The 19,886-nt window shown below is 42.7% G+C and overlaps 1 protein-coding gene across 3 annotated transcripts in view; it reads left to right on the top strand.

The window, feature by feature from the left end:
- The first annotated feature begins 1,178 nt into the window (after positions 1-1,178).
- The window catches only part of ankrd44 (ankyrin repeat domain 44), a 34,436-nt gene continuing 15,728 nt past the window's right edge, over positions 1,179-19,886 (top strand). For 2 of the 3 annotated variants that reach the window (XM_086144813.1, XM_086144812.1), the window contains exons 1-11: positions 1,179-1,746; positions 7,620-7,703; positions 9,176-9,254; positions 9,914-9,984; positions 12,068-12,268; positions 12,727-12,814; positions 14,391-14,533; positions 14,621-14,833; positions 15,644-15,722; positions 15,795-15,909; positions 15,993-16,075. In XM_086144813.1, the coding sequence (XP_086000939.1) occupies positions 1,720-1,746; positions 7,620-7,703; positions 9,176-9,254; positions 9,914-9,984; positions 12,068-12,268; positions 12,727-12,814; positions 14,391-14,533; positions 14,621-14,833; positions 15,644-15,722; positions 15,795-15,909; positions 15,993-16,075 (1,183 nt within the window). In that variant the 5' untranslated portion in view covers positions 1,179-1,719. The remainder of the gene's footprint in view (positions 1,747-7,619; positions 7,704-9,175; positions 9,255-9,913; positions 9,985-12,067; positions 12,269-12,726; positions 12,815-14,390; positions 14,534-14,620; positions 14,834-15,643; positions 15,723-15,794; positions 15,910-15,992; positions 16,076-19,886) is intronic. The other variant, XM_086144810.1, reaches the window with a different exon arrangement.

The raw sequence follows: 19,886 nt of genomic DNA, 5'->3' as shown, positions 1-19,886 counted from the left end.
TGGCTCACTTGCTCTCACATTTGATTGAACAAGAAAGGATTGTGTGTCAACTCAGAGCAGCGTTTGCTTCTGGGCAAGTGTGAAGGATAAACCATGAACAAAAAACGAAACAAAACTGAAATCTAAAGCCTTTAATATTCCAAACACCCTGTAACACGCCCTGTAACATCTACAAGAAACACAGTAAATGGTTGCGTGTGTGTTGAGTCATCTCTGAAGATGATTTGGATTGCAAATGTCTCCTTGCTGTTTTTGATGTATCCTAATTACACTCTTGGAGCACATGCAATAACAGCCAAACTTATTAATACGTAATATAATATGAAATTGCAAATAATATGACAAATGTTTTGACTCTTAATGAATTGAAGTGTGATGGAGATGCTTTAATATTATAGTCATGGACAGACAACTTTAACAACTTAAACATGGAGTGACTGCATGACATCTCGATTTTGAGATTAACAGAATGCAATGTCTACTTGTATGGTTAAAATTAGATATGAACAACACTAATAAGTCACAATGCTGCTAAGGACAGTGCTGGAGACATAATCACAGAACTGACGAGCTCTCAGATAGTAACTTTTATAACATGTAAGCACAAGATGTGAAAATGCTTTACACTAGAATCTATTAATCCATTGAGGTAAACACTCACACTGATGGCAATTGGTCTCCATCAATTAGTCTGAAATTGTTAATGCCAAAGAGCAATTTCAAACACACTGGATCAAGACTGATGATAGTAGCAATATTCTTTATCTTTATGCCATGGGTATTTTCCATACCCTTAATTAACGAGTGCTTCACAAAGAGGCGAAATAAGAGCAGTCAGCAACAGGAAGATACGTATACATTAGAAGATGGAAAGAAGAGACAACTTTAAGAAATTTAAAACAAATAAAATCAAGACCTGCTTAAAAAGATGATCAGTCACTAGTCTGACCCTGTTTATTCCAGCAGAGCAGTTCAGATCCTGGAGGCTTCGATGCAAATCTGGAGCACAACCAAAATATCCATCTTACACGTATTGATTTTTTTCACCAGAAGACTGAAATCACGAGGATCGGTGTGTGTGTGGAGGCTGAAGTGCTTTCACACATGCCTTCATGTGTTTTACTTTTTGGGATGATGCGGCTGGAGTCACTTATTTCTCTCCGGTTGGTGGCAGCAGCGAGGCCGGGGGTGGAGGAGGAGGATGTGGTGGGGGAGCGCTGCGTTGTTGATGCCGAACAAGCTTCTCCTTCACTTCTGCATCTGAGAGGAGGAGAATAACTAACTTCCTGTGCGCGATCGGCCTTTGAGCCGAGTCCAGTCCCGAAGCTGAGCCCCGAAGTCCAGCCCCTGTCGCCCGCCGCAGCTCTGCGCACCGAAGCGGGAATCGTCGCCCTGTCGGCCGCGGATGGGACCAAGGGACGCCCGCGACCTCCAGTGTGCAGCCGAAGCCCTGAGTGTGGATTGTTTACACCGCTGGATCCTGCCGACCCGGCCCGCGGCCGCGGAAAGCTCCGGTTGAAAGCGGGGCTTGTCGGCCCTGGTGCTGAGCCCGGCCTTCACCATCACCCGCCTTCCGACGAGCCGGGGCGCCGCGACGCCTGGAGGAGGAGAGGCGCGGGTCTTTTTCCGGGTCGCAGCATCGCCCACCCCCGCCGCCCCCACCCCGAATGTGCCGCGGTGCTGGAGTGAGTGGGTGAGCAGTCCGAGCACACCCCGGCGATGGCTGTCCTCAAACTGGCCGATCAGGTGGGGTTGCTAGCAGCTGCTAGCTTAGCTCAGCTCAGCTGCACGACACTCAATTCAACGCGTCTTCGGGAAAGAAAGAAACATTTTTTTAATCTGCTTATACAGCTGCTGGAGGGAGAGGGTGAGGTGTGGGCTGGGTGGTGGTGGCTGGGAGGTTGGGTGACGCGCTCACCACGCACAAATTTGCAGGCTGGTGCCCTGGATTTAAGGTTTAAATCTTTAATGACTGCAAAATTCGGCGCTGCGTTAAAACGGCGACGGTCAACTTACTACGTCCGGTTTTTCTGCCGATCTTTCTCCCGCCAGCATCCAGATCCGTCCTTACACTTTATCTTCCATTTCATTCCAACCCCAGCGGTTCCAGATGCGCTACTACTGCTCACAAGACCATCATCTCCAAGGAACACGAATGTGTTGATAATGAGATTTTGATCGCTATCAGGATGTCCTCATATTACAGTGTATTTGCTCCTCTCTCATCCGCTTCACTCATTCAACTTCTCGGAAGTTATGAGAACTCCCGGATCCCCCAAACCCTGGGAGATAAAAGTGGACCAATGGACTCAGGACTAAGTCTGCTGGGAAAGAAAGCTCCTTGTACTTGAACTCCGCCAGTGCTGAAAAGTCTTGACGTATTCAAGGTCGAGAATGTGCTTTCAGGCTGAAATATGCTGCAAATATTTGGTTTGGTCTTACTGATACCTCAACACAGTGTGTGAACCCTGGGTGCTGGGGTCAGGTTTGGAGGGACTTATGTTTCCATCTGTTGGACAATCAGTGGTTGGTAGACAAAAGGAGAGCATCAGCCACCGGAGCCTTCAAGATTATTCCTCATGGAGTCCCTGATTTGACACAGCAGTATCTGTGTGTTTGTATCTGAGGGATGGGGGATGGGGGCGGATAGTGATGGCCTGTATTTTTATGTAACCCAGAACTGTGGGACTTCCTGTTATTTTCAGACAACATGCTGATGATGCCCGATAGCTGGATGCCTCCGCTCAGCAGCTAGCTGGTGTGTGTGGAGGGTTTTTTCTTTCCTCTCCTTGCCGTCATGTGCTCGTCAGTAGCGGGTCACATGATAGAGATAATTGACAAACTGTAAAAGTAATCTTTTGCACTATTTGAAAGTTTGCATGTGGTAGTATTCATCAAGGTCAAGGGTTAAACAGCTAAACATGGCAGGTCTTTAAGCGAACACTGGTTCTGACACGTTACCATTTATCATAGTGTTTTTTTATTAGCTTTAATTTAAACATGAAGGTACAATAAGTATGGTAGGTGTGCAAGGTTTGCATTTAAAAGTGCTGCAAACTGCTAGGGGAGGCTCAGGAAGTTCTTGAATTGTTACTTCCCGTCCCTGTGTTGCTTTGTGTAAGCACTCGAGTTCGCCTTGGGGGGTGAACGTGCGCACAGTTGTGCCACATCTTTGTCCTTTTTACTTTAACTTTAAAGAGGTTTCTGCCATCAGTCCCAATGTGTTTGCCCAGCTGCCTCGAAGATCTGACCCTTGCACGACCTGTCTCCTTCAGAAAAAAACTTTCTGGAGCAGAGCGAAATGTAGTGATGGGCCGTATGTGGCAGGGGGACATGGTGTTCGGGGATCTCCTGCCTCTGTTTACAGTCAGGGTATGGAATGAAAACAGTTAATCTGATACAGGAAGTTATGGCAGGAAAAGAGTGAGAGATGGAGAACGTTTGATTGAAGAAGACATAAGGGATTTATTTTTTTCTCAATCAAGGGAAATCTTGTATGGATGGGTACTAGCAGCTCAGATGGACTTAAGCATTTAAGTATTTTTCCAGGTGACTTGCAGATAAGGTAGAATATGGGCTCTAATACTGTTTCTATATTTGATATACTATTTAGCATTACCTGCATGTGGTTTGTTACACAGAACTGTCTGGAAGGACTTTAGAGAAACAGTCTGGAGATGGGCACTTTCGTAAAATACCTTTGAAATGAAATTGTGTGCACCGCCTTTCCAGCTAGGAACCCAAAGTAGAATCTGTTGACCAATCCAGTTATCTCTCAGTGACATCACATCCACAAACCCCTTTTCGATTGGCTTAACCCCTTCCAGTGCAGTATTAAAGCAGTCTGTAAAAGTGTTACAATGGATTCTCACATGATCCAGGCACTCCTGGATGTAGAAGTGAAGAGATACTGATACTCCATGATTGATACAGTCAACCATATCTACATTAATTTTGAGTTGGAAAAATAACATTTTGGATCACGTCTTTTTTTATTAAAATATATATTTTTTCCCTCAGGGTGAGTTGACAGCAGACAAGTTGAGTTTCTTAAAAAAAATGGTGCCCTCCAACCTCCAGCCTCTCTATGTGTCTATTGATGCCTAACATTAGTCACTTTGTGATGTGTTTCTCCTCCAGCCGAGACAGGTCTTGTGATGAATCTGGCTCTGTGGACTTTGTGATTATGTTCAGCTCCTCCCTTTTTGCTTATGGTGGGGAAAGGCCAGCAGTGGCTGGAGTTAAACTCCCTTATCGTTAGGAAAAGAAGACTGCCCCAAAGACGGAATTGAAATATGTAGAGGAGGATGTTGGAAAGTCAGTTGTTTGATCAAGATCTTTCTGGGCTTTTTGCTTATGTGCTTCTGCTTCCTTTAATTAGTATAGTTTGTTATTATTCAGTTGGCATGTATGTTTGTACACAAACTACAAATAATATGGAGGCCCATTATGGGCTGTGTGTGTTTTCTGAAGCAGAAATTGAAGTATGCAGGGGCTGGTGTGTGTGTACACAAATCTCTTGTCCTACTTGACTCTTAGAGTCTGAGACTTTTGACATACATCAAAAATATGCTTCCAGTTTTATCTATTTCAAGTATTTTTGCAATAAAAACCTCTCTGTGCTGAGTCACAATTGCACATGATAATAATAGTAATAACCATGTACTATACTGTGAAACTGACATTCTAGACAGAATTATTGGTTTAGTGTCCATTTATTTTTTTTGTCCTTGAGGAAACACACTTAAATGCTGACTGATGCATAGTGTAGTTCACTCATTGCCCAAACCTTTTCCTTTTGTGAAGCGCTGGATCACCCAAGCCCTATGATAGAGGAGAGATGCCATGTGCATTGCTCGGCTCAAAGTGGCGAACACAGATTAAACCTCAGTCACTACTGACAGCCAAGGGTGCGTGTTGAATATGGAGTAAAAAAAGTTCTGGCTGGCTGATCAGCAGGGGAAGCAGTAAGGATGAAGGGGCAATGGCACTCGAAGCCAACAGGAGCATCATCAAGCTCTCTCGCATTTAGTTCCCCTTTTGTGTGACTCTGTGAAATCATTCTTCTACAATGGATAGAGGTTTCCAAATGTTTTCTAAGTTGAGTGTGAGGAGGTGGGTAGAAAGTCCGGAACAACCAGGAACCGCCATACCTAGTTCACATCCACAGTCTCGAGCTTTATGGAAAATCTGTATCTTCAAATTCACATAAAAAGAGCTTTTTTTTTTTTTTTTTTTATTCTTTGACAGTTAAAAATGTTGTGTTGATAACATAGATGCACGGTGTATTAGCAAATATCCCTCACCTTGTCTGGGAACTGAAAAGATGTGCCGTGGCTTTAAAAGCAGCATCAGATAATGAGGAAGTGTTTTTTTCATGTGTAGAAAGCAGAAGTGAACCCACCACTCAACCTTTTTTTGAGTGAGAGAGAGCTTGTAACAGGAAGTGATGGAGAAGCAGACGGGAAGTGAGGCCCGAATATTCTTGTGGTACATGTCCTATATTTGTATGAAATGTAAGCATGGCCCAGCCCTACGTTACATGGATTCCTAATTCAGTGTGAACCTAAAAGATTGGAAAATGCAAACGTCCAGTTAGCCAATGCTGCTTCTTCCTCTGTGCATATAACACAATGAATCTCATTATTGTGTAATTACACATGACTGAAAACATTTATGAATATTATTCAGTGCCTGCCAGGAGATCCGTGTAAATCCTTGTAAATCCTTCCCTCCCCCTTAAAAATGACCAGCAGAGCATTCACATGAGTTTCCATGTAAATAAAAGTAATGTTGTTAGTTGCTAAATATTCAGCATAGCAAACCATGTCTTCTTGTGATTTAAAACAAGAACCTCTGCAGTCATTAAGCAATGGATTATTGATTCTCAGCAGAGGTTCTTGTTTGTGAAATTAAACATTGATAAAGTAAGTCAATCAAAAAAATATTGTAATTTTGTTGTATAATTTTCTTGTCTTATTAACAATTAACAGTATTATTTTATAATTTCATAACTAATATTAATGCTTAATTCATAAAAAAAAAAATTGTTAATCAATGATTTTCATTTAGTGATAATGAGAGAATAATTGTTAGAAACATTATTGTAATATTTCAAGGGTAAAGCTCCTATATTATGAAGTAAAAGTCAATAGTGTCTTATTATAATTTCTATTTTGATTCTTTTTTTTTAAGTATAAATAAAAACATGCTGTCAATAAATTGGCATCAGTGGAATATAATTCGTTCAGTTTGGAAAGTCGGTTCCAAATTTTCCTCAAAACCGCCAACTGCCAGATTCCATGTTTCAGGAAACCTAATCTTTTTTTCCCTTAGAAACATGAATGGCATACTTATTTGAGAATCACGAGATAACCCACTGTGACTATCTCTATTCGCATATCCAACAGCGGCTCGTAGGTCTCAGAAACATCTTTCCAGTTTCCTGTTAGCCGGCTGATTTCTGCGTCCATGTGACCTGTAAGGAGAGAAGGTCTAATGAATGTTCGAGCTCGTGCAGCGTATTTCGCATGATTGCCATCAGTGCAGAGCTCAGCGTCCATCAAAACGACAAGTTAAAAAAAAAAACTTGCTGCTTCAGTGGGGCGCACCTGATGTTGACTGGGGAATGTTGTGCCGCAGGCTTCAGGCCCAGATCTGCACTGATAACCAGGACCTGTATTTACCTCATCTCTGCAGCCCCCCAAAAGATAATAAGGGCATTCTGAGACACAAAACTTCCCCCCTTCCCATTTGTGTGTCCAAAATACAGTCAACCGTAAACACAACCGGCTTAGGCTTTTCTGTTAAAATTGTCATTTGACGGACAGATTTGTGAGATCCTAGAGTTTACCTGCTAACCCCCTCCCCATCACGTTCCTCCGAGTACTCCACCAGCAGAGGTTTTTTTTACTTCACTGCCAGGGCTTTTATACCAGTGGAAACAGGAAGAAGCAGTCCAAGGCAGGTGACAAAAGTGGTTAGGACTCTGCAAGGCTGTGTTCAATCGTCATGCAAAACTAAAAAAATCAGTTGCAAACCCTGACCAATAGGCAGTTAATGGGATTATCTTGTTTTAGTTTTTATCCTAAAGTGGGCTTTTCATGGCTTTTCCTGATTAAGAGTATTTCCCATGATGCATCCAAACATATTCCAAGACCACTTGGGTGTCCCAGCACACTCAGCAACACATACACACACACACACACACCCTCGCCAGGTATGAGCGTGTGCATCTCTAAGTGTCGCTAATGTAAAAATTGTTGCCACATGCTCCTCTCCTCTCCCAGCGGCGGTGTCTAAGTAGTAGTTGCTGCTGTCATCAAGCTTTTGACATGATTCCCCCACGTCCCCCCTTGGTGGATCTACTTTTCTGTCAGGCTTCCACTATTAATCAGATTAAGCACCCTGTATGAGTTGACCCATTAAAAAAGTTCCAATAACGTGACTCTTCTTCCATTGTTTTGTTATATGTGATATCGTGAGTGCACTCTCACAGATACTGTGTGGGGACAGTTACGCTGCCGTCCGGGGAATGGCCATACATAATGGCCATGTGTGGAGCGTCTTCTCACGCTGACTCTCTGCTCTCTCTCATTATTTCTGTCTCTCCGCCCCAGCCTCCCGTCATCCAGGCGGTCTTTAGTGGAGACCCCGAAGAGATCCGTATTCTCATGTACAAGTCTGAAGACATCAATGGTCTGGTGAGTGCACACACACACACACACACATACTGAGTCAGTCTACATGGTACAAATTTAACTTTGTTGCTGCTTTCCTAGATAAATCAATCGATCCTAGTAAAGCTAAAACACACAGAAAAGTATTATTAACTTTTTACTTGGCTAACATATGGACATTTAATGGCATTGTTTCTAATCACTGGCCAAGTTAGTGGAATCCAGCTTTTTGGCCCTCGGGACCTCATCAGATTCGCTGCTTTTATATGTTATTTTGACTGGCTACTTACATTTAATCTTAAAAAACATTTAGGATTGTTTTCAGGCCCCTAAGAAGAAACCTGGGACAGTTTCCAGTGGATACAGAGTTGGGCAAAGTGATATTAGCTATTATATACGTATCAGATTTATTTTTTAAAATTTGAACCTCTCATTCCATGTTCTTTCCCTCCTCCCCCAGTTCATGGTATCTAATTTGACAACTTGAACCGCAGTGGTTAAAGGCAGTTGTGGTGACTCTCGAGTATAAACACATTTATTTATTTATTTATTTATTTATTTATTTTTCTCTACAAAACTCTGGTTACATTTCTTTCCTCCACTCTGCGTTGAAATAGTTCTCTTAACTTTTAAAGCTGTTTTTTGTGCCACTTTAGTCGCTAGCACCCAGTAAGGAGCAGGCAGAGTAAAAGAAGTCAGGGAACTTAAAGTTCAGGGTGTGTTTGTTGTATGAGATGATGGCTTCCTGCTATATGATTCATGGGCCCTCAACAGTCCTGCAGTACATTTTGGTTGGAGAGGGTTTCTGTTTGTATGTGTTTGTGTGTGTGTGTGTGTGTGTGTTTGTATACATACACATATAGGGATATTTACAGGGATGCTGTTGGCATGTGATGTCATCAAGTAGGACAATAGTTGTGTTGACGGTGAATGCCCAATCACCAATCCTCATCATGATGACCATCGGTCAACTGACACCGCAGTCTCCTTTCTCCCCGTCAACGGGCCTGTCGTGCTTGTGGCTGTGGCAGCATATGACAAAGAGGGGGCTTGCCAGCTGCTCGTCCTGCAACGTTTTTGAAAAGCATCTTTTCCACAACATGTCGCATTTCCTGTGTTAGCAAATTCAGTGCGGTTGCCACTCGCGTGCAGCGTTGAGCTGCAGCGGAAAGAACTTACGCAAGTCTCTTTTACAACAGCAGTTGCTTGTAACAGCTTTCTTTTTCTTTGAACATATGCAAAGAACTCCACCCTCTGTCTGAGTTCATCAAGGATTTCGTCCCCAGGCCATCAGCACCGTTTTCAATACATACATTACAGTTTTTAGTAATTTCTCCCACTACCATATACCACAGGGACTTTGAAATAAAGTGTACATCCTATATTTATCATTTAGAAGTCACAGCTTTTTTAATCTTGTCATTGATGAATATCATTAGCATTTATGAATGAGCATTAAGGTGTCTGACCTCCACTTCCCTGCTGTCCCTCCTCAGGATGCAGAGAGACGCACGCCGCTCCATGCAGCAGCCTTCCTGGGCGATGCTGAGATCACCGAGCTCCTCATCCTCTCAGGTAAAAAACGCTGTTCTTTTTTTTCAGGTGAAGAAACATGTTCAAGCAGGTTGAAATGGGTGGAGAAAAGTGTCAGGGGTGATGTGTGATAAAAGAGTATCGGGCAGAATGAAAGGAAAGGTGTACAGTGGTGAGACCAGGGATTTGAATGGTTTACAAGCAGGAGGCAGAGCTGGAGGTATCAGAGATGAAGATGTTGAGGTTCTCTTTGGGAATGAGAAGGGTGGATAGGATCAGGAATGTGTCCATCAGAGGGAAAGCACATGTTAGATGTTTTATAGCCTGCCAGGCAGGTGGACTAGAGGAAGACCAAGAGGAGTTTTATGGATGTAGTGAAAGAGGACATGAAGTTAGCTGGTGTGAAAGAAGACGATGCCGAGGAGAGGGTTTGATGGAGGAGGTTGATTTGCTTGATTTGCTAAGGAAAGGAAGAAAAAGAAGTTACCCATTTTTCTGTTCCCTTCCTTGGATCGACAAAACCTTAACCTTTTTGTTATTTGTGTGTCATTCCAGGAAATGCAGTATTAATACCATTGACTTACATGGTGTAATAGAATACAACATAAATGTATTCATCGGACCTTTTCATTTTATAATATGACCTTTAAGGAAGTTTTAAGCTTGGAAAAACTTGAATTAAATGTTCTGTTCTACTGCAGGAGCCCGGGTCAATGCCAAAGACAACATGTGGCTCACCCCCCTCCATCGCGCCGTGGCGTCCCGGAGCGAGGTGAGGCTGGGTAGAACTTCCTAGCACTTTCTTATTGCTCAGTGTACAAATGGGTCAGGGGACAGAAAAAAGGGGGGAGGAGTTCTGGCACTGAGACAGAGAGAAGGCATAGGCGGGGATGAGGGATGAGGTGAACCAATCAGGGCTGGACAGATAATCACACAGGTGGGATCACTTTCTCCCACCGAGATGGAAACATAATGAGCTCACAGAAAGATTGTGGGCTAGGGGTAATAACTATTACAGAATCCTGTGATCCGGTTACATGATTACATGATAATAGATTGATATAGAAGAAATTGCAGCGTTATAAGGACTGAAGATGCTTCGAAGTAGTTTGTCATGCACGATCTGCAATGATTTCTTGAGCAGAGTTCTTACTTTCTCTCCTCTACGTCAAATTAGTTTGCAGATAAATGTGAAGTAAAACCTTTTTGCACCCCCACATATTTTGTGTTGTTATGGTTCAATGTCTCTGAAATTACAAGATTTGCTGCTTAAGTTTACTTGTTTTAACGTGGCAACAGCCAAATGGTTTGTTTGTCTTCTACTTCTATGATGTTTGGCAAGTTCCTGCTATATAATCACAATAATGATTATCATCATCACAACATTTATTAGATCAAGTATTATTAACATTGACAGAAAGAAATGACTTGCACAATGAAAAAAATACAATGAATACAACATGAATCAATAAGATACTATGTTAAATGATATATATAATACATGATATCTGAAAATAAAAGAGGCGGTTATTAGCTCGGTTTAAGCGTTACTTTCTTTGTAGGAGGTTTGATCTTTGAAGGGGGTAAGGAACACTTTTCACTTTTTGGGGGCGGCATGGCGCAGGAGGTAGAATCAACCAATCAATCAACTGATCAAGCAATCGTCTATGGAACCGAACATTCCTGATTTGATTCCCTGCTCCTCCTGGTGCTTTGAAGTATTGCTGAGCAAAACACTAACCTCTAACTGCTCCCCTGGCGCTCGTTGATGGCAGCCTACTGGTCATGGTTCATCAATGCTGATTAATTGCAGAGAGCGAATTTCCCCACAGGGATTAATAAAGGATAAAGTATTATTATTATTATTATTATTATTATTATTATTATTATTATTATTATTATTTAAATACTTTTTTCACTCAGGGCTATAAATGTCAGTGTGCAAAATAAAACACTACACTGGACAACTGACAACAAACTTAAATGACTTAGGAAACGTGCCTGCAGATACAGTAAGGCAACATAACACACCGGTGCGTTCACATTCTTTTCTACAGCAGCCCTAACAGGTTTGAGGGGGGGTACACCACACCTCAGACCTCTGGCTTTTTCCTATCTACTTGTCAGACAGGGTAGAACAGGTTTTTCTGAGCGCTACTTCAGTCCATCCTTATTCGCTATAAAACAGTAAATGTCTTTAACATAATACAGATACAGAACACATAAAATAAAGGACTTGTCAAACCCAGAGGCCAAACGCATCATATGAGATATTTGAAGAATGCATCAAGTGTATTTGAAACTATTTCCTCTTTGAAAGTTTGTGGCTAGCACATCCACCTCACAGCAAGGAGGGCCCTGGTTTGATTCTGCCTGGAGGCCTTACTATGTGGGGTTTATGTTCTCGCTCTGTCTATGTGGGGTTCCTTAAATGGCCAAGAAATATGAATGAGTTCATGGTTATATGTCTTTATACGTTGCTCCGTGGTGGACTGATGACTGGTTCAGGGAGAACTCAGACTCTTGCCAAATGACAACCCCAGCTACAGCATCCCCTCGACCCTGAGTGTCCTATAGATAGTGAATGAATGAATTTCATTGATGTTGTTGTCTCCACTAATACAGTGCCTTCATACCTTGTGGGTTCAAAGTGCTTTACACTAGATTGCATTCACCCATTCACACACTCACATTCTTAGCTGGCCTTGTGAGGCACAAAGGGCATTGGGATCAACCTGGGGTTCAGTGCCTTGCCTATAGACTCTTTGCCATGTAAACAGGGGGAGACTGGAATACGACCGCAGACTTTCCCATTGGAGGCATGCCCTCTGATTGATTGACTTTCTTCCCCTCAGGATGCGGTACGAGTTTTGATCCGCCACTCAGCTGACGTGAACTCCCGGGATAAGAACTGGCAGACGCCGCTTCATGTCGCGGCTGCGAACAATGCGCTGCGATGTGCTGAGGTCATCATCCCGCTCCTGAGCAGTGTCAACGTTTCGGACCGTGGAGGTCGCACCGCTCTGCACCATGCTGCGCTCAATGGCCACACAGAGGTTCTGCACAAGGCCCTCCTTCAATTATTCTGTTTGTCAAGACCCATAATCTGCATCCTCACATTGCAAACTTTACTTGCCAGCGCTGCTCAGGATGTGTAGCAGCCGTTATACAGGCTCTTGTGAAACGATCGGTCAAATAAAATGAAACAGATGTGTTGGCGCAGCTGTGAACCTGGCTGTTCAATTGACACACAATTCACAAATGCGCTGGATCCAAAATGAGCAATGAGAGGCGGCAGATTTGTGAAGCTAAATGGAGTTGCCAAGCTTTTTCTGTCCTACAACCTCCCTGTTTATGCAACACATGAGACGAGTACTAAGCTGTATTTACAACGTGGCTATTTAAAGGCTGTTGTCGTGTGTCCCCCCCCACACACACAAACGCACATTCAGATTATGCAATCATTCATCTCTCACATTGTGGAATATTTTCCTGTTTCCTCTCTCTGAATCAGATGGTTAACCTCCTCCTTGCCAAAGGCGCAAACATCAACGCCTTCGATAAGAAGGATGGCCGGGCGCTGCACTGGGCAGCCTTCATGGGTAAGAGAACAGGAACACAGTGTGTGAATATATCCAAACCCGTAATTCATAAAAACATGTAGAAGGTTCATCGGAGACCCTGCACTGCCCAGACGTGTGAATGAGTGAGTGAATGGTTGTGTGTCTCCATATGTAGTCCTTAGATTGACTGGCAAACGAGTTCAGGGGCAACCCCACCTTTCACCCAATGGCAACTGGGTGAGGCTCGAGCATCTTTGCGACCCTGACTGTAGGACAACCAATAGATAATGAATATAAATGAATTTCTAGGTCTATGGGGAAAACCTAATTTTATCTATGTCCCTTAATACATCTGTAGAGCTTAAATAATCTAACTTCAGCAGAGTGACTGCTGAGACTTGCTTACAGGGACTGCCTTTTCTTGGGCACACACACACACACACACACACACACACACACACACACACACACACACACACACACACACACACACACAAACTCAAACACACACAAAGAATATATATTAATATATGTATGTGTATGTGTTGGAATTGGAGCTGTCAGGCAAGAGGTCTCGAGGGAGACCAAAGAGAAGATTTATTGACGTCGTGAGAGAGGATATGAAGGTAGTTGGTGCGAGAGAGGAGGATACAGAGAATAGGGTTAGATGGAGAAAGTTGACTCGCTGTGGTGACCCCTGACGGGAAAAGCAGAAAAAAGGAGATGTATGTGTGTGTATCTATCTATCTATCTATCTATCTATCTATCTATCTATCTATCTATCTATCTATCTATCTATCTATCTATCTATCTATCTATCTATCTATCTATCTATCTATCTATCTATCTATCTATCTATCTATCTATCTATCTATCTATCTGTCTATCTGTCTATCTATCTATCTATCTATCTATCTATCTATCTATCTGTCTATCTATCTATCTGTCTATCTATCTGTCTATCTATCTGTCTATCTATCTGTCTATCTATCTGTCTATCTATCTGTCTGTCTGTCTGTCTGTCTGTCTGTCTGTCTGTCTATCTGTCTGTCTGTCTGTCTGTCTGTCTGTCTATTCTCTTTTTATTAATTCATCAATTCATTACTTTATTTATTCATCAATTTATTTTCTATTAATCTACTGGTTGCCACATACACAAAAAATAACCCCATTCACTCACTCATTCGTCACCTCACATAGAGACATTGAATCATTCACTCCGTCAGTCACACATCTGGAACATTCAGGGCTTCCAATGAACTTATTGCATATTTTTCTACTGTGTGAGGAATCTTACACAGATACCTTGGTGCTATGTGGCAGAAGCGCTAATCTCTGTGCCACAGATACATATATTTAGTTATCAAAACACAATGATGACAGTGCATGTATCATTCACAAATCTGTTCTATCAACTGATTAAAGAAACACATTTATGAAAATCAAAGATTGTAATTAAACTTCATGCAATACAGACTTAACAGACTTTAATTTGGACATAGTGATGATAGTGACGGCAGCACTGAATTTCATTGAAGTGTTTTACAGTTTCTGCAAAATGCTTCTTCTCTTCATTTAAGCATCCCTTTGCTGTTTCTGCATATGCCCCCTGCAGGCCATCTGGATGTGGTGTGTCTGCTGGTGAATCAGGGGGCAGAGATCATCTGCAAGGACAAACGAGGGTATACGCCTCTTCACACGGCGGCTTCAAGTGGCCAGATCGCTGTGGTTAAACATCTGCTCAACCTGGCTGTTGAGGTCAGTACTCTATCCCTCTACCTCTTTTTGCTTCAAATCTATGGACAGATGTGACACTGACACAGTTGTTTCTTTGTGTTGTCACAGATAGATGAGTCCAATGCATTTGGGAACACGGCGCTTCACGTGGCCTGCTTTAATGGCCAGGATGCTGTGGTCAGTGAGCTGATTGATTATGGTGCCAATGTCAGCCAGCCCAACAACAAGGGCTTCACGCCACTGCACTTTGCCGCTGCTTCCACCCATGGGGCGCTCTGCCTGGAGTTTCTGGTCAACAATGGCGCCGATGTCAATGTACAGGTAGTTACGCTGGCTGACTACCTAATGGTGTTCCCTCTTTCCCGCTGCCGCCCAGCAGAGTGGCTCTCTTTCCCCATCTTGTCCAGCAGCTGCGGAATACTGAAGGATTAATGGAAGTGGTGTGCCAGCAGCTGACGAAAGGACTGAGCAGAGAGCCCTGGCTCTTGCCTCGGGAGAGTCAAGATTCAATGTGTTTATTGTCACATGCACAGTGTAGAAATGTGTTTCCCTGTACAGTGAAATTCCTACTTTGCTGTCTGCTGGGCATTTGGATATGTAATTGATAGGAGATGATGAAGATAATAAAAAAAGCTAAATGACCATACATGTTACGGATGACATTAGATCTGACCTCGAATGAATGTGAACGACGCTTCATCCCAGATGCATTGGTGTAACTAGCCCCCCCCCCCCATCCCCCGATTCGACAAGGCGGGATACTTTCTTTCTATTTTAACAAATCCTATTTTATATAAAAAATGCTGAGAGAATGCTGCAGAGTTTCATGGTTGCATCCTACCCATTCTACTGAGCCAAGGTACATAGGAGCCCGTTACTAAGCTAAAGGCAGGAATGTTGACCCAACAGCAATAAAATTGTTTCAATTCTTATTGTGCTGCAGCCATTTAGTTCCACTCATTTCTTGGTGGTGTGAATTCGATAGATATACCATGCGACCAATCTCGTCTTGAGGACTAAGACCCTTAATTTGGTTTGCAAACCTATCATCCCCATATGCATGTGATTGCTTGTCTTTGAATTCAATTTTTTTTTTATCTGCTGTTGAATTTTTCCGTCCTTGTCTCACAGAGTCGTGATGGGAAGAGTCCTCTACATATGACAGCGGTTCATGGACGTTTCACGCGCTCCCAGACATTGATTCAGAACGGTGGGCCTCCCAGATGCCTCTTTTCTCACCATACACTGTCCTTGCCCTACGTAACGCGCTGTTCTATTCAAGGTGGGGAGATTGATAGCATGGACAAGGATGGCAACACCCCCCTGCACATCGCTGCCCGCTATGGTCACGAGCTTCTCATAAACACGCTGATCACCAGCGGAGCTGACTGCACAAGGTTCTTGTTCACCTCTTCTTTTTGTTTTTTATAAAGTTTTGACAGATCATCCTTTTTTTAAAACCACTGCTTCCTTTCCACAGGCGAGGAGTCCATGGCATGTTCCCGCTCCACCTGGCTGCCTTGAATGCCCACTCGGATTGCTGCCGGAAGCTGTTGTCCTCAGGTAGAAAACAAAGTCACATATTGTGGGATCCTGTTGCCTGTCTCCCAAAAGCTTCTTACATGTGATATCACCTGCATTTTGGAAAACAGCAGTGTCTCCTCATCTATGGCCTCAAAGTTAGTTTTTGAGGCTTTTATTACAGATGCTCTCTTTTGTAAGCCTCTATCTCGTTATGTTGGCTGGTTTTTAGCCGTGTTCGCACCATTGGAACCTTTTGTCGTTCTTAAGACCTCTTAAGACTAGGCAGTTTCACTGTGCGTTCCGACAGCAAAGGAGTCAGGATCTTAGTTCCCAGAACCATTTTAGCTCCTACTCCTAAACAGGGTCTTTACAGTTCATATGATGTCAGTGATGATTGGTCGAACTCATAAGCCACAGCCATCAGCAGTTACTTCTTGCAGAGCACTGACTGTCATTTAAAAAAAAAAACGAGTGCAGTTGCTGGTAAGGGTTCTTGGAACTTGTGAAAAACACTGACAGAACCCGCGAGAAATAGTTAGATGACAAGGCCAAAATAAGAAAGGAATTGCTAACGATGGGGGTGGGTGGATCACATGATGACGCTTTGCAGAGAAAATAAAAACACTTCAGCCCATCTGATTGTTCATGGTTACCTACTGTGGTCTCTCACTGCCTGTGAGAATGCAAGGTTAAAAGATGCCCCTGGCTACTTCCTGGATTGAAATCCAAGCTGGATGATTCTTCGAACACCGCCCTTTTCTGTCTGAAAACTAAGCTTATGTTTCCCTCTGCGACCTTATACAAGCCTCTCAAACCGTCTGATACCCTCCGTTACCATTCACTACCTTCTACCTTCATCACCTAAACACCTCTGTGATGGTGACAAAGGTCTTTTTCCTCTGACTAGCGTTGAAGGCGTATTACGGCCAATTGCCAAGTGATAGTGGTTAAGGTATTAGTGAAGTTGTTGTCCATCATTTGACATGGTATAGCTTGGGAAATAGAAAAAAAGGCCAATCAAACTCAGCATAGCAAGAAAATCACAATGATGCAAATTATGACAAGCAAAAAGGAAAAAAAAAACAAAAAAAGAACCGAGATTGAATGTTAAAGTTTACTGCCAATGGGGAGCATCCAAAGAGATGAGTGGCCCAAAGCTGAAAATACTTTCACAACGTAAAAATGGGTTTTACCTCAAAAACCCTGCAAGCGCTTTGAGGATTTAATCAGCCCGGAGCACTGTCTGCCCAATGGTTGAGAATGCGCAGAACTGTAACGTGGCCAGTATCTTGGAGAGTGCTTGTACTAGGCGGCTATTGTCCTGGACCTTTGCTGATCCAGGCAATTTTCCTTCCTTGAGTTCACATATTCAGCCCAGGCCAAATTCAAGTACCAATGTTCCAGACGCAGACAAGGCTTCACTGAGCCTCAATGACTCGCTGATGGCAACGCTCTCCCACCAATCCTGTTCTCCGCTCTCTAATATTGTATTTACATCTAAAAAGTTTCCCCACTGGTTTTGTGGATGAGTATGTATGTGTGTGTGTGTGTGTGTGTGTGCGCGCGCGTGCGCGTGCGTGCGAGAGAGAGAGAGAGAGAGAGAGAGAGAGAGAGAGAGCAGGAAAAAAAGGGAAAAGTGGTTTGCTTCCTCAGATCTCTGTAGATTGCTGAACATGATGGAGCTGCGCTCATGTGGCTCTTCTTGAGGCTCCGCAGCAAACAACAAAGAAATCATTTAAATGCGCTCTGGCCTGGCCTGGCCCGTAGCAGCTGCAGATTCTTCTGGCCAGGACTGCTCTTAGCAATCACTTTCTAAATTAGGAGCAAGCCTCACTTGTCTCCTCCGTGTGAGGGAATCTGGAGATTAAGCCCCTGTAGCAGGGGGTTAAAGTGCTCAAGGAAGAGACAATGCAGTTGTTGTGTTCGCTGTTTCCGCGGTGTGTGTTTTCAGCGGTTATCACAGGAAAGTCAAATATGTAGTCTAGAGCAGGGGTGTCTAGACTTTTGCAAACGTGCAAAATGTATATTTATCTCAAAATGTATTGAGCATTTTTATTGTTTCTTTCTCTGCAGTGGGTTCAGTGAAAGATGTATTACAGTTTAGTGGCACTGACGCTTCAAGTTATTGCTGCAAGGTGCTATTTAATCACTGAAAAATGCTGAATAGCTCAAATAAATAAAATATGACTGAATTGATCTTATTTGTTTCTACTAATAAAACAAAGTGGGAAACTGACTTCATATCTCTTCACATGTCATGTAAAATAACATGTCTATCAAAAAACTATTTTTGAGGTTTATTACAAGTGCATGAACCGCAGTTTGTTTCAACTACCCTAAAATGCCACTTCACATTTCCCTTTCTCTAAATAGCATCAGTGGACTGACAGATGGGGTAAATGTACTTTCAGAATGAAACACGGGGATCCGCATGTCAAAAAAAGATCAGTTGTTACAACTGATGCAAAGGGCACCCCTAGAGTTCATTTCACACTGTTGGAACTTTTTCAGTTCCTTTAACCTTTTTGTACACCAGGTTGTTTTTTGTGCATTCAGACAGCGAAGGAACCAGGACCGCAATTCCTTGAGCCATTTGAGCTCCTGTTCTGAGACAAGGTTGTTGTTTATGGTTCCATAGGAATTCATACGATGTAGGTGCTCGGTGATTGATAGAACTCATAAGTTAATTGATACTTCTTTCATACTGTGGACAGTGTTTCGCCGGATTAGTGGGAGAAAATTTAAAATAAACAAATATTTGATTGATGTTAGTTCTGTCCAAAGTGGTCACTGATGAGAGAGGTCTTGAGATGGCAAATTTGGCTTTGAATTCAGTCCCTTAGAGGGCCACCGCTGTACCTGATGCTGCTCCCTTTAATGTCACTAAACTGTGACAACCAACAATAACTACCGAAATATGTAGTCTATGTCTGCACATTTTATCAATTACTCACGTTCATTTTCAATTTTGCTTCATTCATTGGAATTTGAATTGTTTTTTGAGTGATTTCATTCATTTGTTTTCATTCTTTGTTCATTTTTATTTGAGGCACATATTTTGGTAAAAATCCAATTATTTGTGAATAGGCTTAATTGGTGTTTTTTCTATGGCTCTTATTTAAATCCCCAAGTTTCTAAGCAGATTTGGTGTCCAATTGTGTTGTCTTTGATTTGCTGCATGCAAAAAGCTTTGGAGGCTCCTGACACCTTTCCCGTTACATATGAGAATGTAACGGGTTTTATGGTTTTATGGTTTCACTCATGTTTCAGCCAAGTTAATATTTTGGGCTGGTTATAATTGAATTGTGCTGTTTTAGCTTGTGAGTGGCCAGAAACTGTCAGATGGAACACAATTTTTAAAAACTATTGCAGCCACTGGTTAGTGGCTGTGTCATCCATCTTCTGACAATGATGGTCAGAACCAGTGAGAAACAGACCGATGAAGAGATCCAAGCTCGTCTGGCCTGCTACGTAGCAGCGGCATAGAAACATTCTTACCAAAATAAGTACACAGTTAGCTGACATGGGGGGGGGGGTTGCAACCTGAAGCAGCACTGGGAGAAAATAAAAACACTCAAACCCATTTAATAATCCATGGTTATTATTCAAACCATGCAGAACATGAATTTCTTCCCTTACATCCTGTTCAAATCCAGTTCTTAGTATCAAGTTCTTGGAACTTTTCTGTCCAAAAGCAGATAAGTTGCCACGATATCCGAAACACATTCATCAGCAGATCTGAACATGATAGTTGTGTTGTCATCAGAGCCTTTTATTTTCAAAAATAATTTCCTGCTGGGTTCATCATGTGGCCTCCTCCTGCTGCTTACAAGCTCAATTGTGGATGCGC

This window comes from Fistularia commersonii, chromosome 4, assembly GCF_037954325.1.
Source record: "Fistularia commersonii isolate RoL2024-O1a breed Wild chromosome 4, RoL_Fcom_v1.0, whole genome shotgun sequence".
Classification (NCBI taxonomy): Eukaryota; Metazoa; Chordata; class Actinopteri; order Syngnathiformes; family Fistulariidae; genus Fistularia; species Fistularia commersonii.
The sequence above is the reverse complement of the archived record's forward strand: the minus strand, read 5'-3'. Positions and strand labels throughout refer to the sequence as shown.